Genomic DNA, 25651 nt, shown 5'->3' on the forward strand with positions numbered 1-25651 from the left:
CAATTACACACCTTTATGATGCCTTTACTTTATGGTAAGCTGAAATCCTAGATTTGGGGCTAAGTGTTACGTAAGGTTGGTAGAAAGCCTGAAGTACAGATGTTTGTACCCTGCATTTTGATTGGACCTTATGGAGGAGGAGACTGTTGGACGAATGTTCCCCTCATCAATACGCAGGTGCTACTTCCAGGAATAAACAGCTGCACAGTGTGTCTAAGCAGAATCCAAGGTAGCACTTTGAAGCTTCACTGACTCTCCTGTAGGAAGAGAGCAATCCAGAAGCTACCCCATGACATTTGGGTCTATGTTAGGTACCTGAGCTGAGAGTCACTGGAGTAATACTGTGGACCTCACAGTTAAAGATAAAGTTATCCTAACCCAGAGAGCCAAAATTAAAGAGCGTAAACCATGGCTTTGTGGAGAATGTGGCTGTATTCAGAGGTGTCTGCCACTGTGCCATGAACTGAGGTAGAGTTTAGCTATAACAAACTTCTGAGCTTTGATGAAGCTAAGAAAACAAGTCAGAAGTTTGCCAGCAGCATCTCAGAGGATACAAATGGAAAGTTCCCAGGGACCATATCAGACCAGACACTGAGCACATAGATCAGCAATGACGTAATGAAGAACTCAAGGAGAAGCAAGCCAATGCAAGGCCCATCTCACACTGTCACAACAACCCTGTCCAACTCCTGCCAATAAACATCTAGACACAATCCTGGGAAAGATTAAAGGCAGGAGAGAAAACAGGATTAATGAACACATCTATCTCCAAACACTGAGTTATCCCAAAGATACTGAAAAGTATTGCGACGATAAAATCTCATTTCCCCTCCCCTACCCCTACCATCTCAATCCCTTCTTACCCAGTGGGATGAAGGCTTAGGAAGACACTAGACCATTGTATATATACACATCTGACTAGAAATGTGTAGATTTTTGTCTTTTCCATACATTTCCTAAAATTCAGATTAATATCCAAAGAACAGACACGATGCCCACAATAAGTAGAAGGAGTGGTCCTTTATAGCAGTTTGTCTCAGAGGAAACTGCCCATGAAGACTTCATAATTTTAGAGAATTTCAACAATAAATAGGAACCAGTGAAATTCTGATGAACATTTGTTATCTTTGCTATCCAGCACGAAACTCCCTTTCTTTTGGAACAACATATCAATTATACATTGAGGATCCAGCCCCTTCTTAACCATCTTAAACCTTAACTCAGCTCAACACATTTTGGCTCTTTCCATACTACGCCAATCACCGAGTTATCCTAAAGGATTGGGATTGAGATAATGTGATTTAGTATTTATAGAGTAGACATTGGCATAGATAGGGAATTCCTAGCCTACAGTTCAAATGAAGGCTGAGGAAAAATTTTAATCCTTTGCAGACATAACTGGTACACCTTTAGGACAGAGTTTGCAAATTAGAAGCCTAAGGATAAGTCAGTCTCACAGGTACATTTTTTTTTTTTTTTTTGGCTTCCATGGTGTTTTTAAAAATACTGATTCATTTGCCAATATTTAAAAATTGAAAAAAATCTAATTTCCAGTACTTATTTAAAAATCCAGATATGAAAGTGAAAAGAGTGGCAAATTTATTCCACAAAATGCAAGTATTAAAATGAACAGTACTCTCAACAACACCCATTTCAGGGTTCTGTAAATTGATCATAGGCAGTCAAGCTGGGCCTTTTTTACTCCTGAAAAACTGCTGGAGCTTTAGATAACAACAGTGGGAGTTTGTAGCTTTTAGCCACTGAAGGGATAGACTTAATTTGATAGAATCATAGTGCAGTGTGAAAACACTGCTTTGTAAAAGTGACAACACTGGTAAAAACAAACAAACAAAAAACAGAAAAATAATCAGAATTCAGAGTTGTTATACATTTAAAAGTCAAGTTTTCAACTAAAACTACAAGATCATGCAAAGAAGATATTATGACTCATACACAGGGAAAAAATTAGTGTGTGTATGCAGATATATATATATACATACATGTGTGTATATATACATATATATACCTACGTGTGTATATATACATATATATACCTACATGTGTGTATATATGTACATATATGTACCTACTCTTAATTTCTTTAAAAAGCGTAAGATTATTTAAAGCTACAATTGTAACACTGCAACACTGACTTTACAAGACACATAGATTAACATATGACAGTAATAACAGAAAAGAGGGATGAATAAATGGATATGTATTACACGAAAATTGCTATATTTTACCAGAGAGAAGACAGAAATCTCCATCAAAACCAGAAACAATGGAAGGGGCATAAGTATATATATCATAGAAGTTAAAAATGTCATAAGAGAATATTATGAACAACTTTATGGACAAAATGATGGAATGGAAAAATTCCTAGAAATTACAAAAAAACTGACCTAGGAAAAAAATACTATATCAAGTAAAGCAATTAACTTTTTTTTTTTTTTTTTTTGAGACAGGGTCTCCCTCTGTTACCCAGGCTGGAGTGCAGTGGTGTCATCTCAGCTCACTGTAGCCTTGACCACCTGGGCTCAGGCGATTTTTCCCACCTCAGCCTCCTGAATAGCTGGGACTACAGGCAGTACCAGCACACCCAGCTAATTATTTGTTTTTACTGTAGAGATAGGGTTTCATCATGTTGCCCAGGCTAGTCTTGAACTCTGAGGCTAAAGCAATTCACTGGCCTTGGCCTCCCAAATTGCTGGGATTACAGGCATGAGCCATCATGCCTTGCCACAATTGGCTTTATAATTAAAAATCTTTCCACAAGGAAAGCTCAGGCCTGAATGGTTTCATCTCAATAATTCTAACAAACTCTTAAGGAAGACTGACTACCAGTCCTACACAAACTCTTTTGGAAAGTAGACAAGGGAAAAGAAACACTTTCTGAGCTAACTTTATATAGTCAGTATTATAGCTGACACAAAAGGCAAATAAACATGATAATAAAAGGAAACTAAAGACCAAGGAAATATAGATTGGAAGGGAAAAAGTAAACCTGTCATTATTTGCAGATGACATGATCTTGCATTTGGAAAATTCTTAGGAATCTACCAAACCAAATCAAACCAAACTACTAGAACTAATAAGCAAGTTTAGCAAGGTCACAGGATACAAGATAAATATACAAAAAACTAATTGTATTACAGTATATTGATAAGGAACAAATAATATGAAATTAAGAAAATTATTCCATTCATAATATCATCAAAAACATAAAATACTTAGGAGTAAATAAGACAAAAGAAACCAAGACCTGTACGGTGAGAATACACACTGCTGAAAAAATTAAAGGCAATCTAAATAAATAAAGTGATATCCCATATTCATAGATTATAAGAATAAATATTATCAAGCTGGCAATTCTTCTCAGTTTGATTTATAGGTTAAACATAATCCTATGAAAAGATGTAGACTTTTTAAAAATAGAAATTGACAATGTAATTCTAACATTATATGGAAATGCAAGGGCCTATAATCGTTAAAATAATTTTGAAAAGAAAGTTGGAGGTATGCTAACTTATTTCAAAAATCACTATAAAGCCACAGCAATAAAAATGTGGTATTTGCATAAGCATATACACATAAATTAATGAAACACAACAGAGTTCAGAGATAATGTTAAGTGAAATAAGACAGGTCCTAAAGACAAATACCATATGATTGCACCTATATGTGGACAAATTTGAACTTACAGACATAGAAAGTAGAATGGTGGTAACCAGGGGCTAGTGTAGGGTGTGGTGTGGTTGGGGAAATGCTCATCATAGGGCCAATCATCATAGGAATGAACTTCAACATTTATGGTAAATTAAATTTTGACATAGCTGCCAAGGTAATTCAATGGAGAAATGACAGTCTTCAACAATTGGTGCTGGAACCATTGGGTATCCATGTGTACAACAATGAATTTAGACCCTTATCTCACACATTACACAAAAATTAACTCAGAATGGTCCTAGACCCAAATATAAGGGCTAAAATTACAACACTTTAGAAGAAAACATAGGAGAAACTTTTGTGGCTTTGGTTGAGTCAGAGATTTCTTATATATGACACCAAAATCAGGTTCCATAAGAGAAAATATTGATAAATTGGATTTTATAAAAATAATTTAAAAAACTTGTTTTTTAAAAGACAACATTAAGAAAAAGAAATTGGATAAAATATTTGCAAATCATAAATATGATAAAAGACTTGTGTCCAGAATATATAAAGAACTTTATAACTTAATAATCAGATGAGAAACAAATCTGATAAAAATGGGCAAGAGATTTGAGTAGGCATTTCATCAAAGAAGACATATAGATGGCAGATAAGCACATGAAAAGGTGTTCAACATCATTCGTCATTAGGAAAATGCAAATAAAAGCCACTTTGAGGTACCACCAAACACCTATTCAAATGGCTATTATAAAAGACTGAGAATAGGAAGTATTGCAAAGTATGTGGACTCCTTACCCACTGATATACTGAGAATAGTAAGTGTAGGAGGGGCATATGGACTCCTTACATGTTGCTGGCAGGAATGTACAATGGTACAGCCACATTGAGAAACAGTTTCTCTGTTTCTCAAAAATTTAAATATATGCTTTGCATATGACTTAACAATTAAACTCCCAGTTATCTACCCAAGGGAAATGAAAATGCAGATTCACACAAAGACATGCACATGAATGTTCATAGAAGCACTATTTATAATAGCTCAAGCTGGAAATAATATGAACGTCCAGCAACTGGTGAAAAGATAAAATATGATATATCCAAACAATAAATTACTACTATGTATAAAAAGAGACTACTGATATTTGCATCAGCATGGATGAACTTCAAAACATTATGCTAAGTGAAAGAAGACAGACACAAAAGACAACTTAGTATAATACCATTTAAATGAATTTTCTAGAAAAGGCAAAGCTACAGACAGAAAGCAGAGAAGTCTTTGGTTGGGACTGGAGTGGGAGTTTTTGATTACGCATGTGCAGAAACAAACTTTTTGAAGTGATGAAATTGTTCCCAAACTGGATTGTATTAATAGTCGCACAACCGCATAAATTATTAAAAATCACTGAACCCATATTTTGCATATGATGGGTAGATATGGTAATAGGTAAATTGTACTTTAATCAAACTTAAAATTCAGGTTACCTGGCAACCCTACATTTTGTTTGAAATAGAGGTGTAAGAGATAATGAAGGAGTGGCAGATACTGTAGTCAACCAACAAGTGAAGGACTAGACAGCAACTTCCTGTAGTAGGTAATCAGCGACAATCTGGGGCCAGTGGTGTGGGGGTAAAAAGAATTTATGAAGATACCTGTAGGTAAAGAAAGTCATATTTATTACAGCACATATGAAAATGTGTTGCAAGGAACAACAGGCAGGCCAGCAAGAGAGGAGCTGACTGCAAGGAAACGAAGGCTTGTTGGGGATGTTCTAGAATGGTGCTTGTGCTGTGTGCTGAAGAGGGCTTTGTGCAGTACTGGTAACACTGAGGTTGCAGTGAATTAGCTTGCATTTTTTTTTAATCACCCAAAGGTCTGATGATTGCTGAGTGCAGGAAGATTGTGAGTTATTTGTGCAAGAGGGCTACATGTTCTGGACCACAAAGAAAGGCAGACTTACAGCTTATCTGCTTTATATTTTTGCTTTCCCTCGGTCCTGCCATCCTGACTCTTTTTCCCTAATTAGAACCCCACACTCTCTTTGGATGGTATATGCGTTTTCCATTTTCCCAGTTTCTATTACTCTCCTTTGGATCTTACACTTCTGAATTCTCTCTATTTATTTTGTTACCTAACTGATCCATGTAGGCATCTCTCCTTCATCCCAGAGCAGCAAGAATCCTTTCCTTACCCTCTTTGTAGACGCAGGCCCAGTAACAGGTCTCAAACCTTCCCAGAGATTATATATAAACCATGCATAATATCGGAGAAAATTAAATCTTTTTATTCTCTCCCTTAGGGGTAGTGAGTGGTTGATTTACAAATGTAAAGGATAGATTTAAATGTTTGTGTAAAGTTGAAATGTCAAACATTTTGTTGGCATTTAGAGATATTATCTGAAAGAGCATTTTACAGATAAGGAAACCAAGGCTCAGAGGCTTCTGATAATCTGCTCAAGGTCACATGGTTATCCAAGCTTCTTGCTCCAGGGGACATATTTTTGTGCTTTCAAAAAAAGAAAGAAAAATCAGGATGTCATACACATTCTTAAAAATAAATTAATGCCACAGAAAAATGTTTTCCCTAGGCCCCACAAAGATTAAAGAGGCTTGTGGGGTTTTTTTCTGTTTAGATTTGGCTAGATGTCTTTCTTGTTTTACTGGTGAATTAGAAGAAAGCTGGAAAAGCTCTGGAACAGCTGCTAAAATAATTACCCTACAGCATATTTCATTTTTTAATCGCTAAGGAAAGTTGTTTCTCAACCTCAAAGTAATAATTAAACATTGATAAATTGTTTTCGTTTGGTGTTTTGACCTTATCTACAACCAAAGCTTCAAGCACCAAGACAGAAATGTTTAAATATTTATGTGTTACAATAAAACTTGATAGAAAACTTACACAAAATCTTAAATTATCATCTTTACTGCTATTCCAGATTAGAGTATGCAGTCACTAAAACAGAGTGATTTAGGATTAAGGATGAAAGATTCATTGTTCACCTTTGCATTAACCCAAAAAGTTGTGTTGTGGCTTTATGTCTCATGACCTTATTGTACTTTGGAATGTGATGGTGAAGCTGTCCCTCAGACCATTTAGAATAAAGAAGACTGAGGCAATATTTCACTATAGGCATTGCAATGTCTATAGCTAAACCTGAAAATGGCATATCTGACCCTTTTTTTTTGAGACAGAGTCTTGCTCTGTTGCCCATGCTGGAGTGCAGTGGCATGATCTTGGCTCACTGCAACCTCCACCTCCCAGGTTCAAGCAATTCTCCTGCCTCAGCCTCCAGAGTAGCTGGGACTACAGGCATGTGCCACCATGCCCTGCTAATTTTTGTATTTTTAGTGGAGACGGGGTTTCATCATGTTGGCCAGGTTGGTCTCAGACACTTGACCTCAAGTGAACCACCCGCGTCAGCCTCCCAAAATGCTGGGATTACAGGCGTGAGCCACCGTGCCTGGCCTTTGGCTTATTTTTATTCTTCCGATTTTAGACTTCCAATTGGGTTTTTGTAATTACCCATATTAAGTCCCAGCTGGCACAGATGAGGCATGAGCATTAGGCAGAGGCCACATCCTGGTGACATGTGTGCCAGGTCTGTCCTGCAGATGTGCTACATTTTGTTTGGCTTTTAAGTGTGCTACATTTTGTTTGTTTGAAGAAACTGTTTCTCTGAATTTTGTAGACAACATTTTGCAACCGGAAAATTCACACAAACGTTTAAATTTCCTGCTTCTCTTGAAAAGTCTGACCATCTGTCCACACTGGGCACACAATCCTGTTGAATAGATGCTGCAACCTTTAACATGGCACATGGTTTGCCTTTTGCAGTGTGTATAGGGCTGCCTCAGTCAAATACGGTTCATGGCATATTGTGCTTTCAAAAAAAAGAAAGAAAAACCAGGATGTCATACAAAATCTTAAAAATAAATTAATGCCACAGAAAAATGTTTTCCCTAGGCCTTAAGATGTTTGTGACCCTGGAGACTGCACACTGTGTTTTCCAAATGCTAAGTCTTTAAAGTGGTTCGTTGCCTTGAGATGCAGACAATACACTTCTTTCATTTGTTTTGTCAGGTTCAAAGTCACTTTGGATAATGTCTCTGTTGAGTTGCTTTTAGAGGTTTTGACACTCATTTGACCAGTCTCATTGGAGCAAATCTTTGTCCTTGAATCTGATTTTTGGAAAGAGTCAAAGGAAAATTTGGAGCCAAGTTTGGGGCAGAAAAATTTGTGTGATTATGAAATAGTGAAAACCTGTTTCTCTTGGGTGGTTTGTGAGCTGACTCAAAGGTAACTTTTTTAAAAAGTTCAATAATGCTTTGAGGGAAGGCTTTTACTTCTTCCAGATGTCAACTGCCCTTTCTACTAAGCTCTCACAATATTGAAGCAGCTTTGTTGTCTGTGGTGACATCCGGGGTTCTTGGTCTCACAGCCACAAAGATCAAATATGTGGACACACACAAAGGGTGAGGTTTAGAGCAGAATTTTTAATAGGCAAAAGAAAGAGAATAGCTCTCTGCTACAGAGAGGGGTCCCGGAAAAATGGGTTGCAATACGTGGTGAAATGCAGGGGTTTTTATAGATGAACTAGTAAGGAGGCGGTGTCTGATCTATATAAGGAGCGAAAACCCGGTTTTGTGCATATGGCATGAAAAATAGGTTAGGACCAGGTGTGTCATCTGCATAGGGGTTAAATCTTTGGCAGCCCCGGCCCCAATCTTCTACTATATAGGCAGGTAGCTACTCCATGTTGCTTATTTCCTTCTTACTGTGCATGTGCTAAAAAAGAGGGGAGGTGGAACCTCCATGGTGGACATGCCTGGCCCCAGTAGCCCCTTCTGTCTGTGCCGCTGCCGGCATCTCCCGTGCAAGCTTCCAGTTTCCTTACTTACGTTTGCAGCCCAATCTTCCAGGTTGCTCTTTGTTAGAAAGGAAGTGATTTCTTGGGCTGCTTTTTGTTAGAAGGTAAGTTCTGCCGAGGACTCTTTTGCTCACACTATCTGCCTAAATAATTTCTTTCTATCTCCTGTATCAATAGCCTATGTGTGACTCTATTGTGCATATATGACTTAGGTTTTAATTATTTTGTTTACAAGTTGGTCCTACCCCCCCACCCCCGCTTCCACCACACTTGAGGAAAGATACATTTTAATTCATTTTTTATATGGTATGCATAGTTGGAGGCCAAAAGATGGAGTTGAAGGATTCATTACTTGATGAATGAATGGATGGGTGGATGGATGAGTCAGTATAAACGAAGAGCATCCCAAGTCGACTATTTTGAAGGGGATAACATGCATTTTATATCTGTTAAACATTCATTCTCATCTGTAAACATCTGTATATATTCATGTATTCAAAATGTATCGAAAATTAATTGTTTTCCTTGGTACGTGAAGTCAGTCCTGGGTATTGCAAAGTAGTTCAAAGTCATTGGTTTCCCTCTGTCTCACTTCACTACACACTGGTGATTTTGCTAACTGATGAGCCAGAAAATGTACAAGTTCCAGAATCAAAGGTAAAACAAAACCCACCAAGAATCAGCTCACTGTTAGCGTCCTAGTTGAAAAATAAGGCTTATCAAAGTATTGCAGATTGCATTAACACTTTTGGTATTGCTAGGTATCAGTGTCAACCTCAGGAGAGGGCAACACCAACTCCTGAAACCTTCAACACAGAAAGTCTAGAAAAATAAGCAAATATACATAAAAACAATAGCGAGAAAACTCCAGAAACCACATAAAACCGAGGGAAACGAAACATCCCTTACATGTGTGTTCAGTGTATGTAAACCCACGTATTTTAAGTGGACGATTTCTCTCTGAGTACCGTAGGTAGTGGGGGACAGGGCCCAGAGGGGCAGAAACAGAAAGTCGCTTTCCTCCATGGTTCATTTGCATTTCCATCCAGAAACTCACAGGTCGACCCCAAGACTCCACTCTCTCCCGCCTTTGAGAAGCCGGACCGGCATCAGAGGCTGCATCCTTCTCCTCCTCCCCGCTCTATTCTGGGGCCTCATGATCTCATGCCCTCTGCAGACCACACGCTGCAATTCCAGTCCAGCCCGCGCCGCGAGGCCACGCAGGGCGATTCCTGCAAGTGTCGGGAGGGTGGCCGGGGCGCGGGGAGCGGACGGCTTGGGGGGAAGTTTAAGACACGCCCACGTAAGGGACCCAAAATAACCCACACACAGAGTGCCCGAAATCAGACAGGAAGCCAAATAATCCGGGGCGTTGAGTCGCTTTGCCCTGACTGCGAGAGCCGGGTGTAGGGCGGGGAGCCGAAGGTCTGACCGCGAGGGGCGGGCGCGGCGGGGAGGGGAGGGGCGGGGCGGGCGGCGCGGGGCCTATTAAAGGCGCGGCCGGGCGGCGGGGCCGGAGCGCCCGGGGCCACGATGGAGCGCGATGGCTGCGCGGGGGGCGGGAGCCGCGGCGGCGAGGGCGGGCGCGCTCCCCGGGAGGGCCCGGCGGGGAACGGCCGCGATAGGGGCAGCAGCCACGCTGCCGAGACGCCCGGGGACCGGCAGGCGGCCGCGTCCTTGCTGGCCCCCATGGACGTGGGGGAGGAACCGCTGGAGAAGGCGGCGCGCGCCCGCACCGCCAAGGACCCCAACACCTATAAAGTACTCTCGCTGGTAGGTCTGCGGCCAGGCCCCGGCGCCCGGGAGGGCTGGGAGGACCGGGAGGGCGGCGCTGAGCTCCTGCGCTCGCAGCGCAGTCAGCACCGGGCACCGGAGAGAGGCATGGTCCGGGAGTGCTTCTTCGCCCGCGCGCTCTCCTCCGCAGCCTTTGCAAGTGCCCTACACCGCCGCCCCTGCCAGGTACCTTGGCAGGGCAGGATGGTTCACTCTCACTTGAATTACGGATGCCTGTGAAAGCAGGCTGTTCAAAACGGTCATCCTTAGAAATACTCGACCCCCTGCCCCAGGAGATTACGGGTTTTTAGAGGAGAAAAATGTCAAACGCGAAAGTTGTTGGTCTTAAGAAGGTGCATCAATGTGTTGCTTCCTTTGGGGGGCTCTGGGCGCAGTATACGTGACTTCACTTGGGTTAACTGATTGCAGTTGAAGAGTTAGCAGAGCTCTTTAAGTTTTATTAGGAACTCTAGGGAACACTTTCCCTTTCGCTCCGTTTTGGAATTTCCTTGCAGTTCCTCAGAAATTCCATGGATATTCAAATTATGTGACTGAAGAAACCTTTATGATTCTTTGCCCACTCTTCTAACCATAGGCTACACGGTTTGTGTTGCTAACAAAAGCTACCTATTACTCCTCTGCTATTCTGCTATGACAGCTGCAGGACCCACAGTCAACTTTATGAAATGTGGGGGTTGGTTTTTATTCTGAATTCATGGTGGGAAGTGCTGATTGAGAGAAGCCTGGATTCCTGGCTGTTATTAATTGCTGAGGCCTTGCGTAACTGTCCCCAAACCTCAATTTCTAATGTGTGAAAATGGGACATCATCAACTCCCTTGTGCATTGCATGGGATTATTGTGAAAATCAAACTGAAGAATGTATGTAGGGAAGTAAATTGAAAACAGCAAGGAAATAGAATCATTTTTATTGTATTATATGAAAATTACAGATTTCTATGTATAGTGTACCCTAAAATATATCCCCTTACATATGATTGAACAATGCTTTGTAGAAAAATTTCTAATTTTTGAAGTCTCCTTTCATTTTGTGTGCATTTCCATTTTCACTGTATTTGGGATATCATGGAGATGCTATACTTTGAGGAATCAATCTTCCTAGACTTAAGAGATGGTGCCGTATACTTAGTACTTAAAAAGAACCCTAAGGTTCAAAGAATAAGTACCCCAAGCCACATGTTGTTTGCATCTCAAGATAAAATTTTGCATCTTGTAACACTGTTTGAGTCTATAATAACAAAATATTGATGAGAACTTAGTCTCTTGAGTCACCTTTTTAAAATTTTGTTAATGGAAGACCTTAGCTTTTACAACCTGATCACTTAAATTGTTTAGTATTAATACCTTGAGGTGTTTCACACACGATGAGGTAGTCGATAATTGTACATGGAATCTGTGTAACTCTAGTGTAAAACCATTTCTACATGCCTATAAATCTTTACAGGTTTTCCAATTGCAAAATTCAGTTTTTAAATTTTTCCTGCTCGTTTACTTATACATCCACAACAGATATCAGTAAAGGTCTACTTTTGGAACAAGCCGTCCAGTCTTTGAGAGCTGCAGTCAACTGGTCAAACAGCATTCTGTGTGATGATGCTACTCTGGGCATTTGACATGGAAGGGTCCTAGGACTTACTTCCACAAGTAGGACTATTATGGACCTTTTTAATTCATTAATTGGGGTCTTTTGCATCTGTTGAATTGGAAAAAATTCTTACTTCATATCTTTTGATGGAACACTGTGAGACATTAACATACAAATGTTACCAAACGGACCTGGTGCGGTGACTCAGACCTATTATCCCAGCACTTTGGGAAGCTGAGGCGGTTCCATTGCTTGAGCCCAGGAGTTTGAGACCAGCCTGGGCAACATGATGAAACCCCATCTCTACAAAAGATACAAAAATTAGCTGGGTATGGTAGCATGCGTCTATGTCCCAGCTACTTGGGAGGCTGACATGGGAGGTTCAGCTGAGCCAGGGAAAGTTAAGGCTGCAGTGAACCGTGATTATGCCACTGCACTTCAGCTTGGGTGACACAGTGAGACCCTTTATTGTTGAAATTGCTATTTAGCTACTGAACTGAAAGTGCAAACTCGTGTTCTTCTTTCCCTTCACTACTTCAATACCTTTTTCCCCCAACCCCCTCTCCCCCGAGAACTTCCCCAAATAATGGGCTTCCAAAGGGAAAAGGCCCCAAAAGCAACCTGACAATTGTCATCAAAGAGCTCTGGGATATGTCTTCTAGAGAGGAGCTGCAATTATAGAATTCCTTTTTTTTCAGATTAAACCTCAGCACACTTTTCATAAAGCTGCAGAAACAGATTGAACTGATTGCACCCTGGGGTTAGGATTAGGAGAGGCCCACCACTATGATCCTCAGCTACACTGTTTTAATTTAGCAGGATAAATAGAAGAGTTGCCTTGCCTTGCAGAGGCAGTCACGTTGCAGTGGCAATATAATTTTTACATTATTCTGCAGTTTTCTCAGATAAACTAAAATGATGTAGATGTGTGAGAATGGATGAAGAAGTGAGGATTCTGTCCTACCCTGGCTTCTCCCCATTGTAGTGTTTGATCTTAGGAGAGGGCCACCAAGCTGTGCGTTAGAGGCTTTTGGCCCGGGGCCCTGGAATGCTTGTGCCTAGGTACTAAGCCAAACTGAGGAAAACAGTAAGAGGGAAAAACAAGTATTATTCTCTACATGCGTCAGTAGGTATGTTAAATATTAGATGCCTTTCCTTGGTTGTAAATGAAGTTTTGAACTGAAGTGTAGACTTCCACCTAGATGTATTGACTTGGAGATGTATTTAAATATCCCTCTTGTTTCTTGGTGTGATTTTACAGTCATGTAATTCTCAACTGCATTGCAATACGTTTCTCCAGTTAGCTCCTCAAAAGCATTTTTTTCTTCTGCTATACTTATGAATACATGTATCTGTGTATCTGTTTATGTGTAAAGGGCTTGCGTATGGGTGGTGGTCACTGAAGACTACTTTCATGTTTCAGTGAAAGAGTTCTTTTAAAAAAAAAAAAAGTTGCCCTGAGTATATGCTATTAGCAGCAGTTACAAATGGGTTTTTAAAGGAAAAAGGAAGAGGCAGTTCCTAAGTTGTTTATTAAGCATTTATGTTACAATAACAAGCTATTGGTTGGCTATACATTGTTCTTTGTATCACACATTCCAGGAACATGAAGATAGTGGGTGAGGCAGCTGTCAGGAACAAAATGCTTTTAAAGAATTGCCCCTGGGAATGGGTGCAGTGATGTGACTGAAGTCCCATTCTCATGTCACTCTGGGCCTGATAAATTTTGCATAGTTCGTATATCTCAGACTGCTCTGAGCAATTTTTCTTTCTCATTTCCTCCTTTTAATAAAATCTTTCTCTTCTTAAAATACTGAAGATCAACATTTGGATGTAAGTTTGTCCCACATTGCTGGGAAGGCTCCTTTCCGGATAATCTTGTCCCATGTCAGAGGGAATGAGATGGGCAGAAGTACCATAACTTAAGAACTTAGTGAGGTTCCAAGGCTGAATTGGTAGGCAACAATTCAGGGATTGGATTGAAAAATAAGGGGACAGAGCAGCGGGATCTCAGGTCATTCATTTATACTGGAGTTGAGGTGTGTTGGGTTATTTCTAAGCATCTAGCTATTACGATGAGTTTTTTGTTATAAAATTTTGTGGTAGACTTTAGACATCTAGAAATACAAAGCACAATCAATTTAAGAATCAAAAAGATGACACAAATAAGGACAATTATCAACAAAGCAACTTGAAATACAAATATGAAGATTGTTCCTATTCCTGAAGGTAACCAAATGAATATTTTAATCCACTTCATGTCCTGGTCTAAAGAACAAAATGTTGAAGATCTCCACTGAGGAAGGTGTCCACTCAGGCAGGGCAGCCTGATATTGGCTCTTCTAACGTGGCTAGGAGTCCTTTATTTGATGGTATTTTCTATTAAAATCTTCCAGGTTGGAGACCGTGATCTTTGATGTTTTTGTCTCCTAAGAGCTTGCTGTTAAAAGAATCCTTAATTAGTTTAGAATTTTCAGTGAGAAACTTATAAGGCCTTGACAATAATGAAGAGTATCACCTTGTTAATGGAAAAACCAAACTCTGTAGAATATTTTAAAGAGCTTTATCCTGAGCCAAGATGAGTGACTGTGGCTCAGGGAAACACTTTCTCAAGGAGTCCTGAGAACATACACCTGAGGCAGTTGGATTACTGTTTGTTTTTATATATTTCAGGGAGGCAGGAGTTACTGGCAAAGACGTAAATCAGTACATGAAAGGTATACATTGATTCCATATGAAAAAGTGGGATATCTTAAAGCAAGGGCTTACAGGTTATTTATTCAGCATATTCAGAGATTTTTTTTTTTTTTGAGACAGTCTTGCTCTGTCGCCCAGGCTAGAGTGCAGTAGCGCGATCTCGGCCCACTGCAACCTCCCGCTCCTGGGTTCAAGCGATTCTCCTGTCTCAGCCTCCCAAGTAGCTGGGATTACAGGTGCACGCTGCCACTCCTGGCTAATTTTTTTGTATTGTAGTAGAGACGGGGTTTCACTTTGTTGCTCGGGCTGGTCTTGCACTCCTGAGCTCAGGAGTTCCACCCACCTCAGCCTCCCAAAGTGCTGGGATTACAGGTGTGAGCCACCTTGCCTAGGGAGGCGGAGATTCTTTAATTTGCAGTTGATTAAAGGAGGAAGGCTCTGTCTAATACTGGAATCAACAGGAAGGGATGTTGTGGCCGTGTGTGGTGGATCACACCTGTAATCCCAGCATTTTGGGAGGCTGAGGCAGGCGGGATCATTTGAGGTCAGGAGTTCAAGACCAGAATGACCAACATGGTGAAACCCGTTCTCTACTAAAAATACAAAAAAATTAGCAGGGCATGGTAGTACGTGCCTGCAGTCTGAACCACTTGGGAGGCTGAGGCAGGAGAATCGCTTGAACCGGGGAGGCAGAGGTTGCAGTGAGCCGAGATTGCACCACTGCACTCCAGCCCAGGTGACAGAGCAAGACTCTGTCTCAAAAAAAAAAAAAAAAAAAAAAGGAGATGTTTTAAGTTAAGCATGCTATGTAGCAAGATTGATGGTTTACACACATGACTTAACCGTCTCCTTGCATACCGTTAAGGTCTTGTTTATAACTAGATGTCTTATTGCCACAGAGACTGTTTTTGCGGTCTTATTTCTATTGTAACATTAATGCTGGTCAATTGTTACGCCGGAACTCCAAAAGGGAGGGAGTATAATGAGGCGTGTTTGACCTCTCTTCCTATTTTGACTGAGAACTCAGTTTTTTGAGGTTTCTCTGGGGTCTCCTTGGCCGAGAGTGGGTCCACTCAGTTGGTCGAGGGCTTTGGATTTTATTTTTAGTTTACAACTTTTCAGGAGAGCTGGTTCATAGGCTCCTTCATCCAGGTGCATGGATCTTTCCATTCTTATTTCAAAAGGAGAAAGCTGATGTTTTCCAAGCAGGGTAGAATGTAAGTTAAGCAAATGGAAGAGCCTTAGGCCAGGGAAGGTTAAAGCTTTCTGTAAGCTTTGCCAATTAACTTTTCATGATTCCGTTTATTTATTCTTCCACTCTGGAAGACTGAGTGTGGTTTGCACAATGGAAATGCTGATCCATCCAATCTCAATCAGCTTCAACCACACAAGATAAGATATCTGGCGGAGCATAGAGGCTAATGCCTGAAATCCCAGAACTTTGGGAGGCTGATGTGGGAGGATTGCTTGAGCTCAAGAGTTCACGACCTACCTGGGCAACATAGTGAGACCTCATCTCCACAACATGTGGTAGGACTTCCAAAAATGGAGAATGCAATGAGTTCATGCTGGTACCAAGCACTGATTTTAGAGAAAAACACCAGGTGGTGGTGGGAAGTCACTGTGAATCCTGCTGACCTAAAGAAAAAAAAACCCAAGGCAAAATTAATATAATTATAGAGCTGTATTTGGGCCAAGTTTGAGGAATGCAACCCAGGAGCGTAGATTCAAGTTGCCCTGAGTATATGCTGTGAAACAGTTCTTTATAAGAGGCAGAAGCTGGCAGTATTTGAGATTTGGGTGTAAAAATTATAATTCAATTAGCTTCCTTTTCCTTCCGTTATAATCGATTATCTTAACTGTAGAATATGGAAGGAAGAATGCTCAAGCCAAGTCTCTGCTCTTAATCAGACTTGGAGTTGACATTGCTCCTTTGGTTTATAAAATTTGTTGTCTGTCCAGCCATAGTTGAACATTTTAATTCATAATAACCACAGCATCTTAAGAGGCCAGAGAAGTGTTCTCTGTGTCCCTTATGGTATTTGTTTCACATGTTCTAATAAAATACATAAAGGATTCCTAGGAACCCAAGACTGTTGTGTTTACTATTAGGCAGAGGATAGTACCTGACACTCAGTGTCAGCTTTTAATTGCTTGAATGAATGTACTGCATTTTTAGTTAGACTGAGCCACATTTTGATTTGGAAAAGGGGAAGATGGGAAGACTGAATACACAAGCAGGGACCCATTAGGGTCTGTGATGGTCAGGAATCCACATAGAGATGACACTTGGGTATAAATTCAGGGGTAAGATTAAAACTGGGATATAATTTTATTTGGGTATAGGGAGATGGAGGAGGTGGTGAAGGAACAGAAGTACACAACTAAGGTGAGGGTGCCTAAGAAGAAGGCAGACGGGGCCTCTGTGATAACTTGGATTCAGAATCAGAAATCTAGTCAGTGAACATTCTCTCAGGTACAAACACTCCAAGTGTGGCAGTCGGCATGTATGAAGGAGAGCCTCCTTCACTTACACCAAGGCCTCTTTGGTTTTGGTAACTTTGCTGCCACACCCTGAATTCAGTGTTTGTGATTCTTCGCTCTTCAGCATTGCTTTCTGTCTCTTCTTTTCTTCTGCCTTGAATCTTGTTCTGGTATTTCTTTCTCACCATTTATAGCTCAGCTGTTTCCACTCCATGTTGTCTCTTTCTCAGGGATACGCAGCTACTGTTTCAAAAACACTTTGCTAATTTCTATTTCACTTGTTTAGTTAACTTTGGACACTCAGTTTTGTCATCTCCTGCCCCCATCATATCCTAATCATGACTCTGAAGAAAATCCCTGGTGGTCACATTGAGAGACCTTATGTGTTCTGTATAATAAAGAACTGGGGGCCATTAACCTTTCTAGAGCATTTACAGAAATTTTTATCTATCAGCCTTTTTTTTTTTGAGACGGAGTTTTACTTTGTCGCACAGGCTGAAGTGCAGTGGAATGAACTTGGCTCACTGCAACCTCTGTCCGCCTCCCAGGTTCAAGTGATTATCCTGCCTCAGCCTCCTGAGTAGCTGGGATTACAGGCACGCACCACCACACCTGGCTAATTTTTTTTTTTTTTTTGTACTTTTAGTAGAGACAGGGTTTCGCCATTTTGGCCAGGCTGGTCTCCAACTCCTGACCTCAAGTGATCTGCCCGCCTCGGCCTCCCAAAGTGCTGGGATTACAGACGTGAGCCACCACACTACTTAAGATAAAAAGACTCTTTTTATCTTAAGTAGTAATATTAAAGGTAAATGAAAATAGTTTCATATTCAATTTTGCTCTCAAGTTTGATGAATACCATTGTAAAATATTTGTGTGACATTTAAGATACAGCAAATGTATTTCATCTATATTGTGGCCTTTTTGTACAAGCCAGAGAACTTTATCGTGATTTATAACTTCTTTTTTTTTCTTGCTATGGGGAGAGGCATTTAAGTTCCAGACAACTTAGGAACAAATAAGCATTTGGAATACAACTTGTAATTAGAGATCTGCTTTTGGTTAAAATAAGCATGCCTCCATCAACCATAAAATATCCCCCAAACAAGAAAAAAATAAACAAGAAACCTTTTAGCAAATGAGCTCAGGGCCGAACATAGATTACTCTTCTAAGCATAAATCTTGTGCAACAAAACCTGATACTCAGAATTCTGACCCAACTCGAAAATCCCTTGTCATCAGATAAAAACTAAGTTATGCATTCACCAAGGAAAGACAATGTGGTAACACATTTAAGGTTTTTCAAAAGAGTGACCAGAATGTTCAGTTAAATATTAATGAGAATATTTCTGAGTATTCTAGTTACCTGAGATTTAGTTACAATTAAGATAATATCTGTAGTGTCTTTGAAAAATTATTTTTACCTTTTTTTACTTTTAGTTTTTAGAAGAAGAGTTGGTAGAAATGTAGGTGGTAGAAGTTTAGATGGTTGCAATCATTTTTGTAGCACTTGGTAGTTTTTTTTGAGGATCAATATTGATCCTCAAATATTGATTCGGAGGCTCACTCAGGGATTCAGTCAGGTTTCCATGCAGACATTATTGTGCATAAAAACCACCTGGGAAGTGTTAAAGACAGATTCCTAGGCTCCAATCTCAGCGATTATGATTTATTAGATTTGGAATGGACCCAAAGAATCCACAATTTTTAACAAGCACCTCAAGTTATTCAGATGTAGGTGGTTCATTTACTCTACTTCTAGCAACAATGGGCTAAATTTATAGGCAAAAGCCACACCGTTAGTAAGTAATAGACTATGATGGGAACTGGAAGGACTTTTATCTACAGATTTTTATCATGGACTAACAGCTAATGCCATCCCATTCATTTGCTAAATGTTGTATTCTATTCATTAAGCTTGGCCTGCCGTTGGGTTTCCAACTCTCCTTTGCCCGGTTCAGTATAACAATATGTAATTAGAACCTAAGAAATTTCTGGTGTGGTGATGCTAAAGATTGCCTCTGTATTGAGATATATATGTGTCTTTGGTAGTTCAATGACTAGATTTTCCTGGGTGGAAGTCAAAATTAGTGCACTTGATTAGTGTGAAGTCAACAATCAACTGTTTCTGGGAGCTTCCAAAGTAGGTATACTTTTGGGAAATTGTGCTTTTCTTCTTAGTTTGAGTTTCCTTCTTGGCTTATTTTTAAATGTAGTAGAATAGAAAAATAGAGAGTTTTGATAGAAAGTGATTTGGGGCTGTGTGAGGTGGCTCATGCCTCTAAAGGAGGCCAAGGCAGGAGAATCACTTGAGGCCATAATTTAAGATCAGCCTGGGCAATATAATTAAACCCCATCTCTCTCTCTCTCTCTCTCTCTCTCGCTCTCTCAATCTCTGTCTCTCTTTCTTTCTCTCTCTCCATATATATATACACACACACACGTGTGTATGTACATATCTCCATATTTTATATATATATGTATAATATACATAAGAAAATCGTTTTGGAGGAAGTAAATTGTCACAGTGAATTGTCACAAGTGTTTCTCATTTATGGATTGACCATTTTCTCACTGTATTTCAGGACTTTGCACAGACTTAGCTGGCAAACATCCTATAACAGGTCTGACTTGAGAGTCTTAAAAAAAATCACTATCTTGGTTTTCAGGTGAATATTTTTGAGAAACTAGCTTGTTCCTAAAGGTGTGTTTCCCGATCCCCTTCCCGCTTAGAAAGCTTTTTTTGACATTAGCAAGCATCTGGGGGGTCTTGATGATCTCTTATGGTTAGAGAGAGAGAATTGAAAAGAAACTCAGTAGATTAAGACATTATTTGCCCTTTCACTGTGTTGACTTTTACACCGTGGTATTAAAGGAGGGATGGCACCTTAGCAGAAGTCATTGCAATGACACCAATTGTACAAGTAGTCATGCACTTGCAATAAAAAAAAAAAGCCATTTCGCTAAAAAGAACACCTTAGATGAAGCAATAAAAACGTCCTTGATAAGGCTGGGCGCGGTGGCTCACGCCTGTAATCCTTGCACTTTGGGAGGCCGAGGCGGGCGGATCACGAGGTTAGGAGATCGAGACAATCCTGGCTAACATGGTGAAACGCCATTTCTACTAAAAATACAAAAAAAATTAGCCGGGCGTGGTGGTGGGCACCTGTAGTCCCAGCTACTTGGGAGGCTGAGGCAGGAGAATGGCATGCACGCAGGAGGCGGAGGTTGCAGTGAGCCGAGATCGTGCCACTGCACTCCAGCCTGGGTGACAGAGTGAGACTCTGTCTCAAAAAAAAAAAAAAAAAGTCCTTGATGAAGCAGATTTAATAATCTGAAACCTAGATTACCTGTCTTTTTGATATTCTATGTGACACAATTGGAAGTATGCATGTAGCATATCTGCTGCATATTGAAGTACTGTTTTCTAGAGGAAAAGCAGCTGTGCAGTTGTTTAAGTTGCAAGCTGGACTAATTTTTTTCAAAGAACACCATTTTTATTTGAAAGAACTGACAAGCTTTTTATTTAGACTTATTTATTTGACATATTTTCTCAAAAATGAGTGATGTTAGCTTGTCCCTTCAAGGAAAACCTATGAAGCTATCAGCTGTCTATGATAAAATCTGAGCTTCCAAGCAAAAATTGGAATTTTGAAAAACTTGTATTTGCCATTTGAGTGTAACAGCTTCCTGATCCTTACACAAAATTGATGAAGATAGCGAGGAATGTGGTTTTTTCTTAATGTTGTTTAATGACGTGTTAACATTTGGAAGAATGATAGAACTTAGTGAACCAATATTTTCCAAAGGACGAGTGGATGATGTTACAAAATTATGCATTGGTATAATTTCCATTCAAAGTGCAAGATAGACTAATGGATTTTAGTGTAACAGTATGAAAAGTTCAGTAATATCTTTTCCATTTTTGTGCCATAATTTACTTTTTTCAAAAGACAAATATATTATAAGATAAAAATTAATTCAAGAGCACAGATATATGCATACTATCGAAATGAATACAATGTGATTTATAAATGAGAACAAATTACCAATGAACAGTATTTCAGAAGTTGAAAAGGTGACACTAAATGTTAAATACACAGCCTTTTATTTATATTCTTCAGATTCAGTTTTTTTGTGAATTTAATATAAAGATGAGGGGTTCATTTTGCAACCTAAAAATACTTATTGAAACTATATTAATACTTTAATAAACTATACAAAAAAGATAATGAGACAAATGTGCATTTGTGGAACTGCATGTCAGTCAGCCAGTTCCCTGCGAGGGAATTCCCAGCATTACCTCATGCATCTGTGAGGACACAGAGCAGTCCCTATTTAGACACACACATGTGTCTACTGCTCCAGCATGGCCAGCCCCCCACTTCTTGATGGTTTCTTTCTGCTGTGAATATGCATGTCCAGTTGTCTGCTTCGTAGAGCAGACATTTACCTTCCTCATCCACCAGCCATTGGAGGAGGACTGGGGCCACGCAAATGATTGATTCGACCCATTCTTTGGGGAGAGTTTCCCAGTGGCCCTCTTCCATCATCATATCTGGAATCAGATGAGTATCCATAGCTTCTTTTTTTTTTTTTCACATCTTGCTGAAGCAGAGTTTTGAAAAGCAAAACCACAAACTCAGCTATTCCCTAGAAGAAATCTGTTATCAAAGATAATCTCCATGGAGACTGACTCCAGCTGTCCAACCCTTGTCCATTCCAGATGTAAACCATTTTGCCCCCCTTCCCTGCTTTGGAGTGACTGGCCATAGTTTAAGAAATTACTACTTTTAGAATTTTGGTGTGGTTTTAAAGAATAATGCCCGTAATCATCTGAAAAGGCATCTTAGGGTTGTTAGTAACTTTTAGAAGTATAATGGGATCCTGATAAGAAAAATTTTGTGAATATATTTACAAATATTTAAAAATAGGTGTACATTCAGTAATATTTTCAGTAATATTTTTAAGAACTAGGGGATGTGAGGGCGATCTGGCTGCGACATCTATCACCCCATTGATCACCAGGGCTGATTTGGCTATCTGGCTGGCTAGGCGGGTGTCCCCTTCCTCCCTCACTACTCCACGTGTGTCCCTCCCGAAGATGTGTGCTCGGTTGAAGAAGATGACCATTTCCCATAGACGAGAACCAGTCGTTGGTCAAGGGTGTATGAGTAGGTCCACTCCCCTGCTAGAACCTCCAAACAAACTCTGAAGAACTAGGGAGAGGAGAGTGAAAATTAACCTAGTTACAATGATTGTATCCTTACATTCTTTTATAAATTTCAAAATACTTCTACATCTCCTACCTCATTAGTCCAAACCACAGCTCTGCTGTTATCCGTCCCCATGTTAGAGATGAAAAAATCATGGCTCAGAGAAAGTTTGGAGACTTTCCAAGATCACAAAATTAATAATTCTGTTAATCTCATCTCTGTAGTTTATTGGTGAATAGTTTTGGAGTCAGACAAAATCAGGTTTAAATCCTGGTACTGTTACTAGCTGTTTGAATATAGACAAAAAAGTTTCCTAAATAGTACCACAACTGTAGCATAGAGACAAAATCATATTAGAGTGTGTTAGGAGAAGTAAATTACGTAATGTGTACAAAATGGTGCATAATATGCCCTGAATAAGTGGTTTTTTCTTGTTATTGTTGATAAGCTTCAATGTGACTGAGAATTTTTTATTTTTCCTTACTCAGAAGGCACTTTACATCCTTACTACCCAAAGTGTGGTCTGCAGACTGACATATCAGCATTATCATCTTAGAATTTGTAAGAAATGCAGAATCTTGGGCCCCACCCCAGACCTACCAAACCAAGATCTGCATTTTCATAGATCCTCAGAGGTTTGTCTGAACAATTAAGTTTGAGTATCAGCACTCCATAAGGCTATGAGACAGCACAGAAGGCACCACATCTGGAATTTCCGTAGCTGGGAATTCTAATTAACCCTCGCTCTGCCACTGACTTCATACATGATGTTGTGATTAGAAACCTAAAACAAAATGAAAAAACTCAGTGGGCCTCCATGACCTCAACTGTGGTTGCATTAGGTTGAATTGGTGCTACTGCTGGTTGCATTTGGCCCCTTTCCTTCCATGAACCTCAGCGGCACATGGATACAAGTAGCCCCATTGCTCTTGCACATATAGAACACAGCATAGTCTCCTCCCTTTGCATATGCCGTATCTGTCTTTCAGGAACCTGCCTGTGCTCTCGTGTGTTGCTTATAATTTAATTGCCTTCTTTTACTCTGCACTGGCTTGTCCTTTAATTACTCTTTATTGCCCTTAGCTTTGCCAATCCTCTGTCTTTGCTGTTACCTGATAACATTCAGATGTTTTTCCAATTCAGCCATCCATCTATCAAAATATCATGTAGATGGTGCTTTCCATCGCACGATCAATGGAACTCTCCAATTCCAAGTTTCCACTGCAGTCCCCTCTCAACAATCAACAGTATACTTGACACAAAACCAAAACGAAGGAATCTTATACCAACGCTTTTTCAGGTGATGTAAAATCAGGTTAAATGTCCTTGGCTCAGAGTTTATTCCATAATACTTCATCATCCAAACACACTAGCTTCCTATAAACTGCCACCCAGCACCATTTCGATTAGAATCTCTGGGATACTAGGAAACAGGTGAATGAAATATTCATGTGGGAACAGTGTGGTTTAGGAGCGTTATGAATAGACTCTGTTGGTCTTATCTACTTTTGGATTAGTCGGGGAAATAAGCAGGAAACAACTCTGCTTGGACACGATTTATTTGAATACCTTACTAATCAGCACAAAGGAGGTAAATGTGAAGAATATTGACATATATAAGTATTTATACATTTGTTATCTCTTAGAAACTTTCAAAGAAAAGAATATTGAGTATTATGGAATGATTCAAGCAAAGGTCTTCAGAGAGAAGGATCATGTAAAGGGTCTAAACTTGAATCACAAGAATCATTTGCTATGTGACCTTTGAACAATTACTTTGTTTCTTTGACTTTTGGTTTCCTTAACCGTAATATGAGGAGTTGGATTAGATGGGTTCCTTCTAGTTCCAAAATATTTGTTTTGAGAGCTTATAATATTTTCCTCCTTGTTATAAAGATACTTTCTATTGCAAAAAATTCAGAAAATATAAAAAAGTATAAAGAAGAAAATGAAAATTGCTTTTGGGTTTTTTACCCTCCAGGACTTTTCTATGTGTACATATCACTTTTTTAAACAAAACAAAGATGAGATCACTTTGTGCATATTATTCTGTTGCCTTTTTTCATTTATATTCCATTATGAAAGTTTACCATTAATAGACAGCTTTCTAATGTACTTTTCATAAGTAGGATTTTGAGACTTTTATTTTAGTATCCTCAATTCAATAGGTAATCTTTGTAACTATTTCTATGCGTACTTTAGACATTCTCAGTCCCCAAGAATCTCCAGCTTTTTGGTATGTGTTTGTTTTCTGTTTTATTCATTCCTCAGCTCCATCTCTATTGCATATGTCTCTTTCTCATGGTTAAATTACTAGTTTTTCTAAAATAATAACTTCTCTGTATTATGTTTCTGCTCAGAATTTTTCTGGGACTGCCACAGCACACAATGAGAAAATACATACTTCTAAGCTGAGACTAGTTTTTATTTCCCACACTGGGGGTAACAGGAGACGTTAATCACTGTAGGGCTCACCATGAATAGTTTCATCCATTCGTAGCAGTGCTGAAAGTCTGTGACATATGTGTTCAGTCATTTATGAGTTAATATTTGTCAACCACTTAGAGTAGACCCTTGCTGGTAGTAAGTGCTATGTGTGTTTGTTAAATACATACATACCTATTTGTGTTTACTATTTGTCCGGCCCTATGCTGAAGACTTATCTCCTTTAATGGGTACGGTTCTTTGAGGTAGGAGGGAGCAAATCTGTTGGCTTGGGAGTGTCTGGCCTAGCTCCCATACCTCAGGGGGACTCAGTATCCTATATGTTGTATAGTACATGCAATATTATGTGCATACTTTGTATTTAGGAGTTTGTAGGGCTCAGATATGTTTCAGTCAACTGCTGTTGTGATGGCACTTGGCCCATTTAGAGAGTCAAAAAAGACTGAAGATGCATATCTCTCTTCAGCATTCCACACCTCTGAAGCACGCTTTCTGTGACATTCAGCTCAGCCTTGTACTGTTCTCCAAATACACTTTGTACAGATTATATCTGTTTTCTACCCCATAGTGATTTTTTTAACCTCTCCTTTTCTCACCCAACATCAGGCACCCACCAAGAGCCAACTCAATGTGTCCTCTCAAATGAAACATTCTTTAGATGCTCTTTGGCCCCATCTCCCTGTCCCAGAACCACTCAATTGCTACTGAATCCTGTTGAGGCCATAGAGCTTAGTGAGTAAGGGCCAGACCCTGGAGCCAGATTGCTGGAGTGTAAATCGCATCTCTGCCAATAATTGCTTTGGGTGTTTGGGCAGGTCTCTTCTCTGTGTTGTAGCTTCCTTGCCTATTAAATGGGGATAATAATAGTACCTCATAGGTTTGTTTTGAGGGTTAG

At 39.8% G+C, this 25651-nt stretch overlaps 1 protein-coding gene and 1 pseudogene across 1 annotated transcript in view; one reads left to right on the forward strand and one right to left on the reverse strand.

The window, feature by feature from the left end:
• The first annotated feature begins 10057 nt into the window (after positions 1-10057).
• ENPP1 (ectonucleotide pyrophosphatase/phosphodiesterase 1) overlaps positions 10058-25651 on the forward strand; it is an 85809-nt gene continuing 70215 nt past the window's right edge. Inside the window, exon 1 of the mRNA XM_055264255.2 lies at positions 10058-10313. Within this exon, the coding sequence (XP_055120230.1) occupies positions 10074-10313 (240 nt within the window). The 5' untranslated portion in view covers positions 10058-10073. The remainder of the gene's footprint in view (positions 10314-25651) is intronic.
• On the reverse strand, positions 21504-21832 carry LOC129473617 (selenoprotein K-like; annotated as a pseudogene).

The sequence above is a fragment of the Symphalangus syndactylus genome, chromosome 2, assembly GCF_028878055.3.
Source record: "Symphalangus syndactylus isolate Jambi chromosome 2, NHGRI_mSymSyn1-v2.1_pri, whole genome shotgun sequence".
Lineage (NCBI taxonomy): Eukaryota > Metazoa > Chordata > Mammalia > Primates > Hylobatidae > Symphalangus > Symphalangus syndactylus.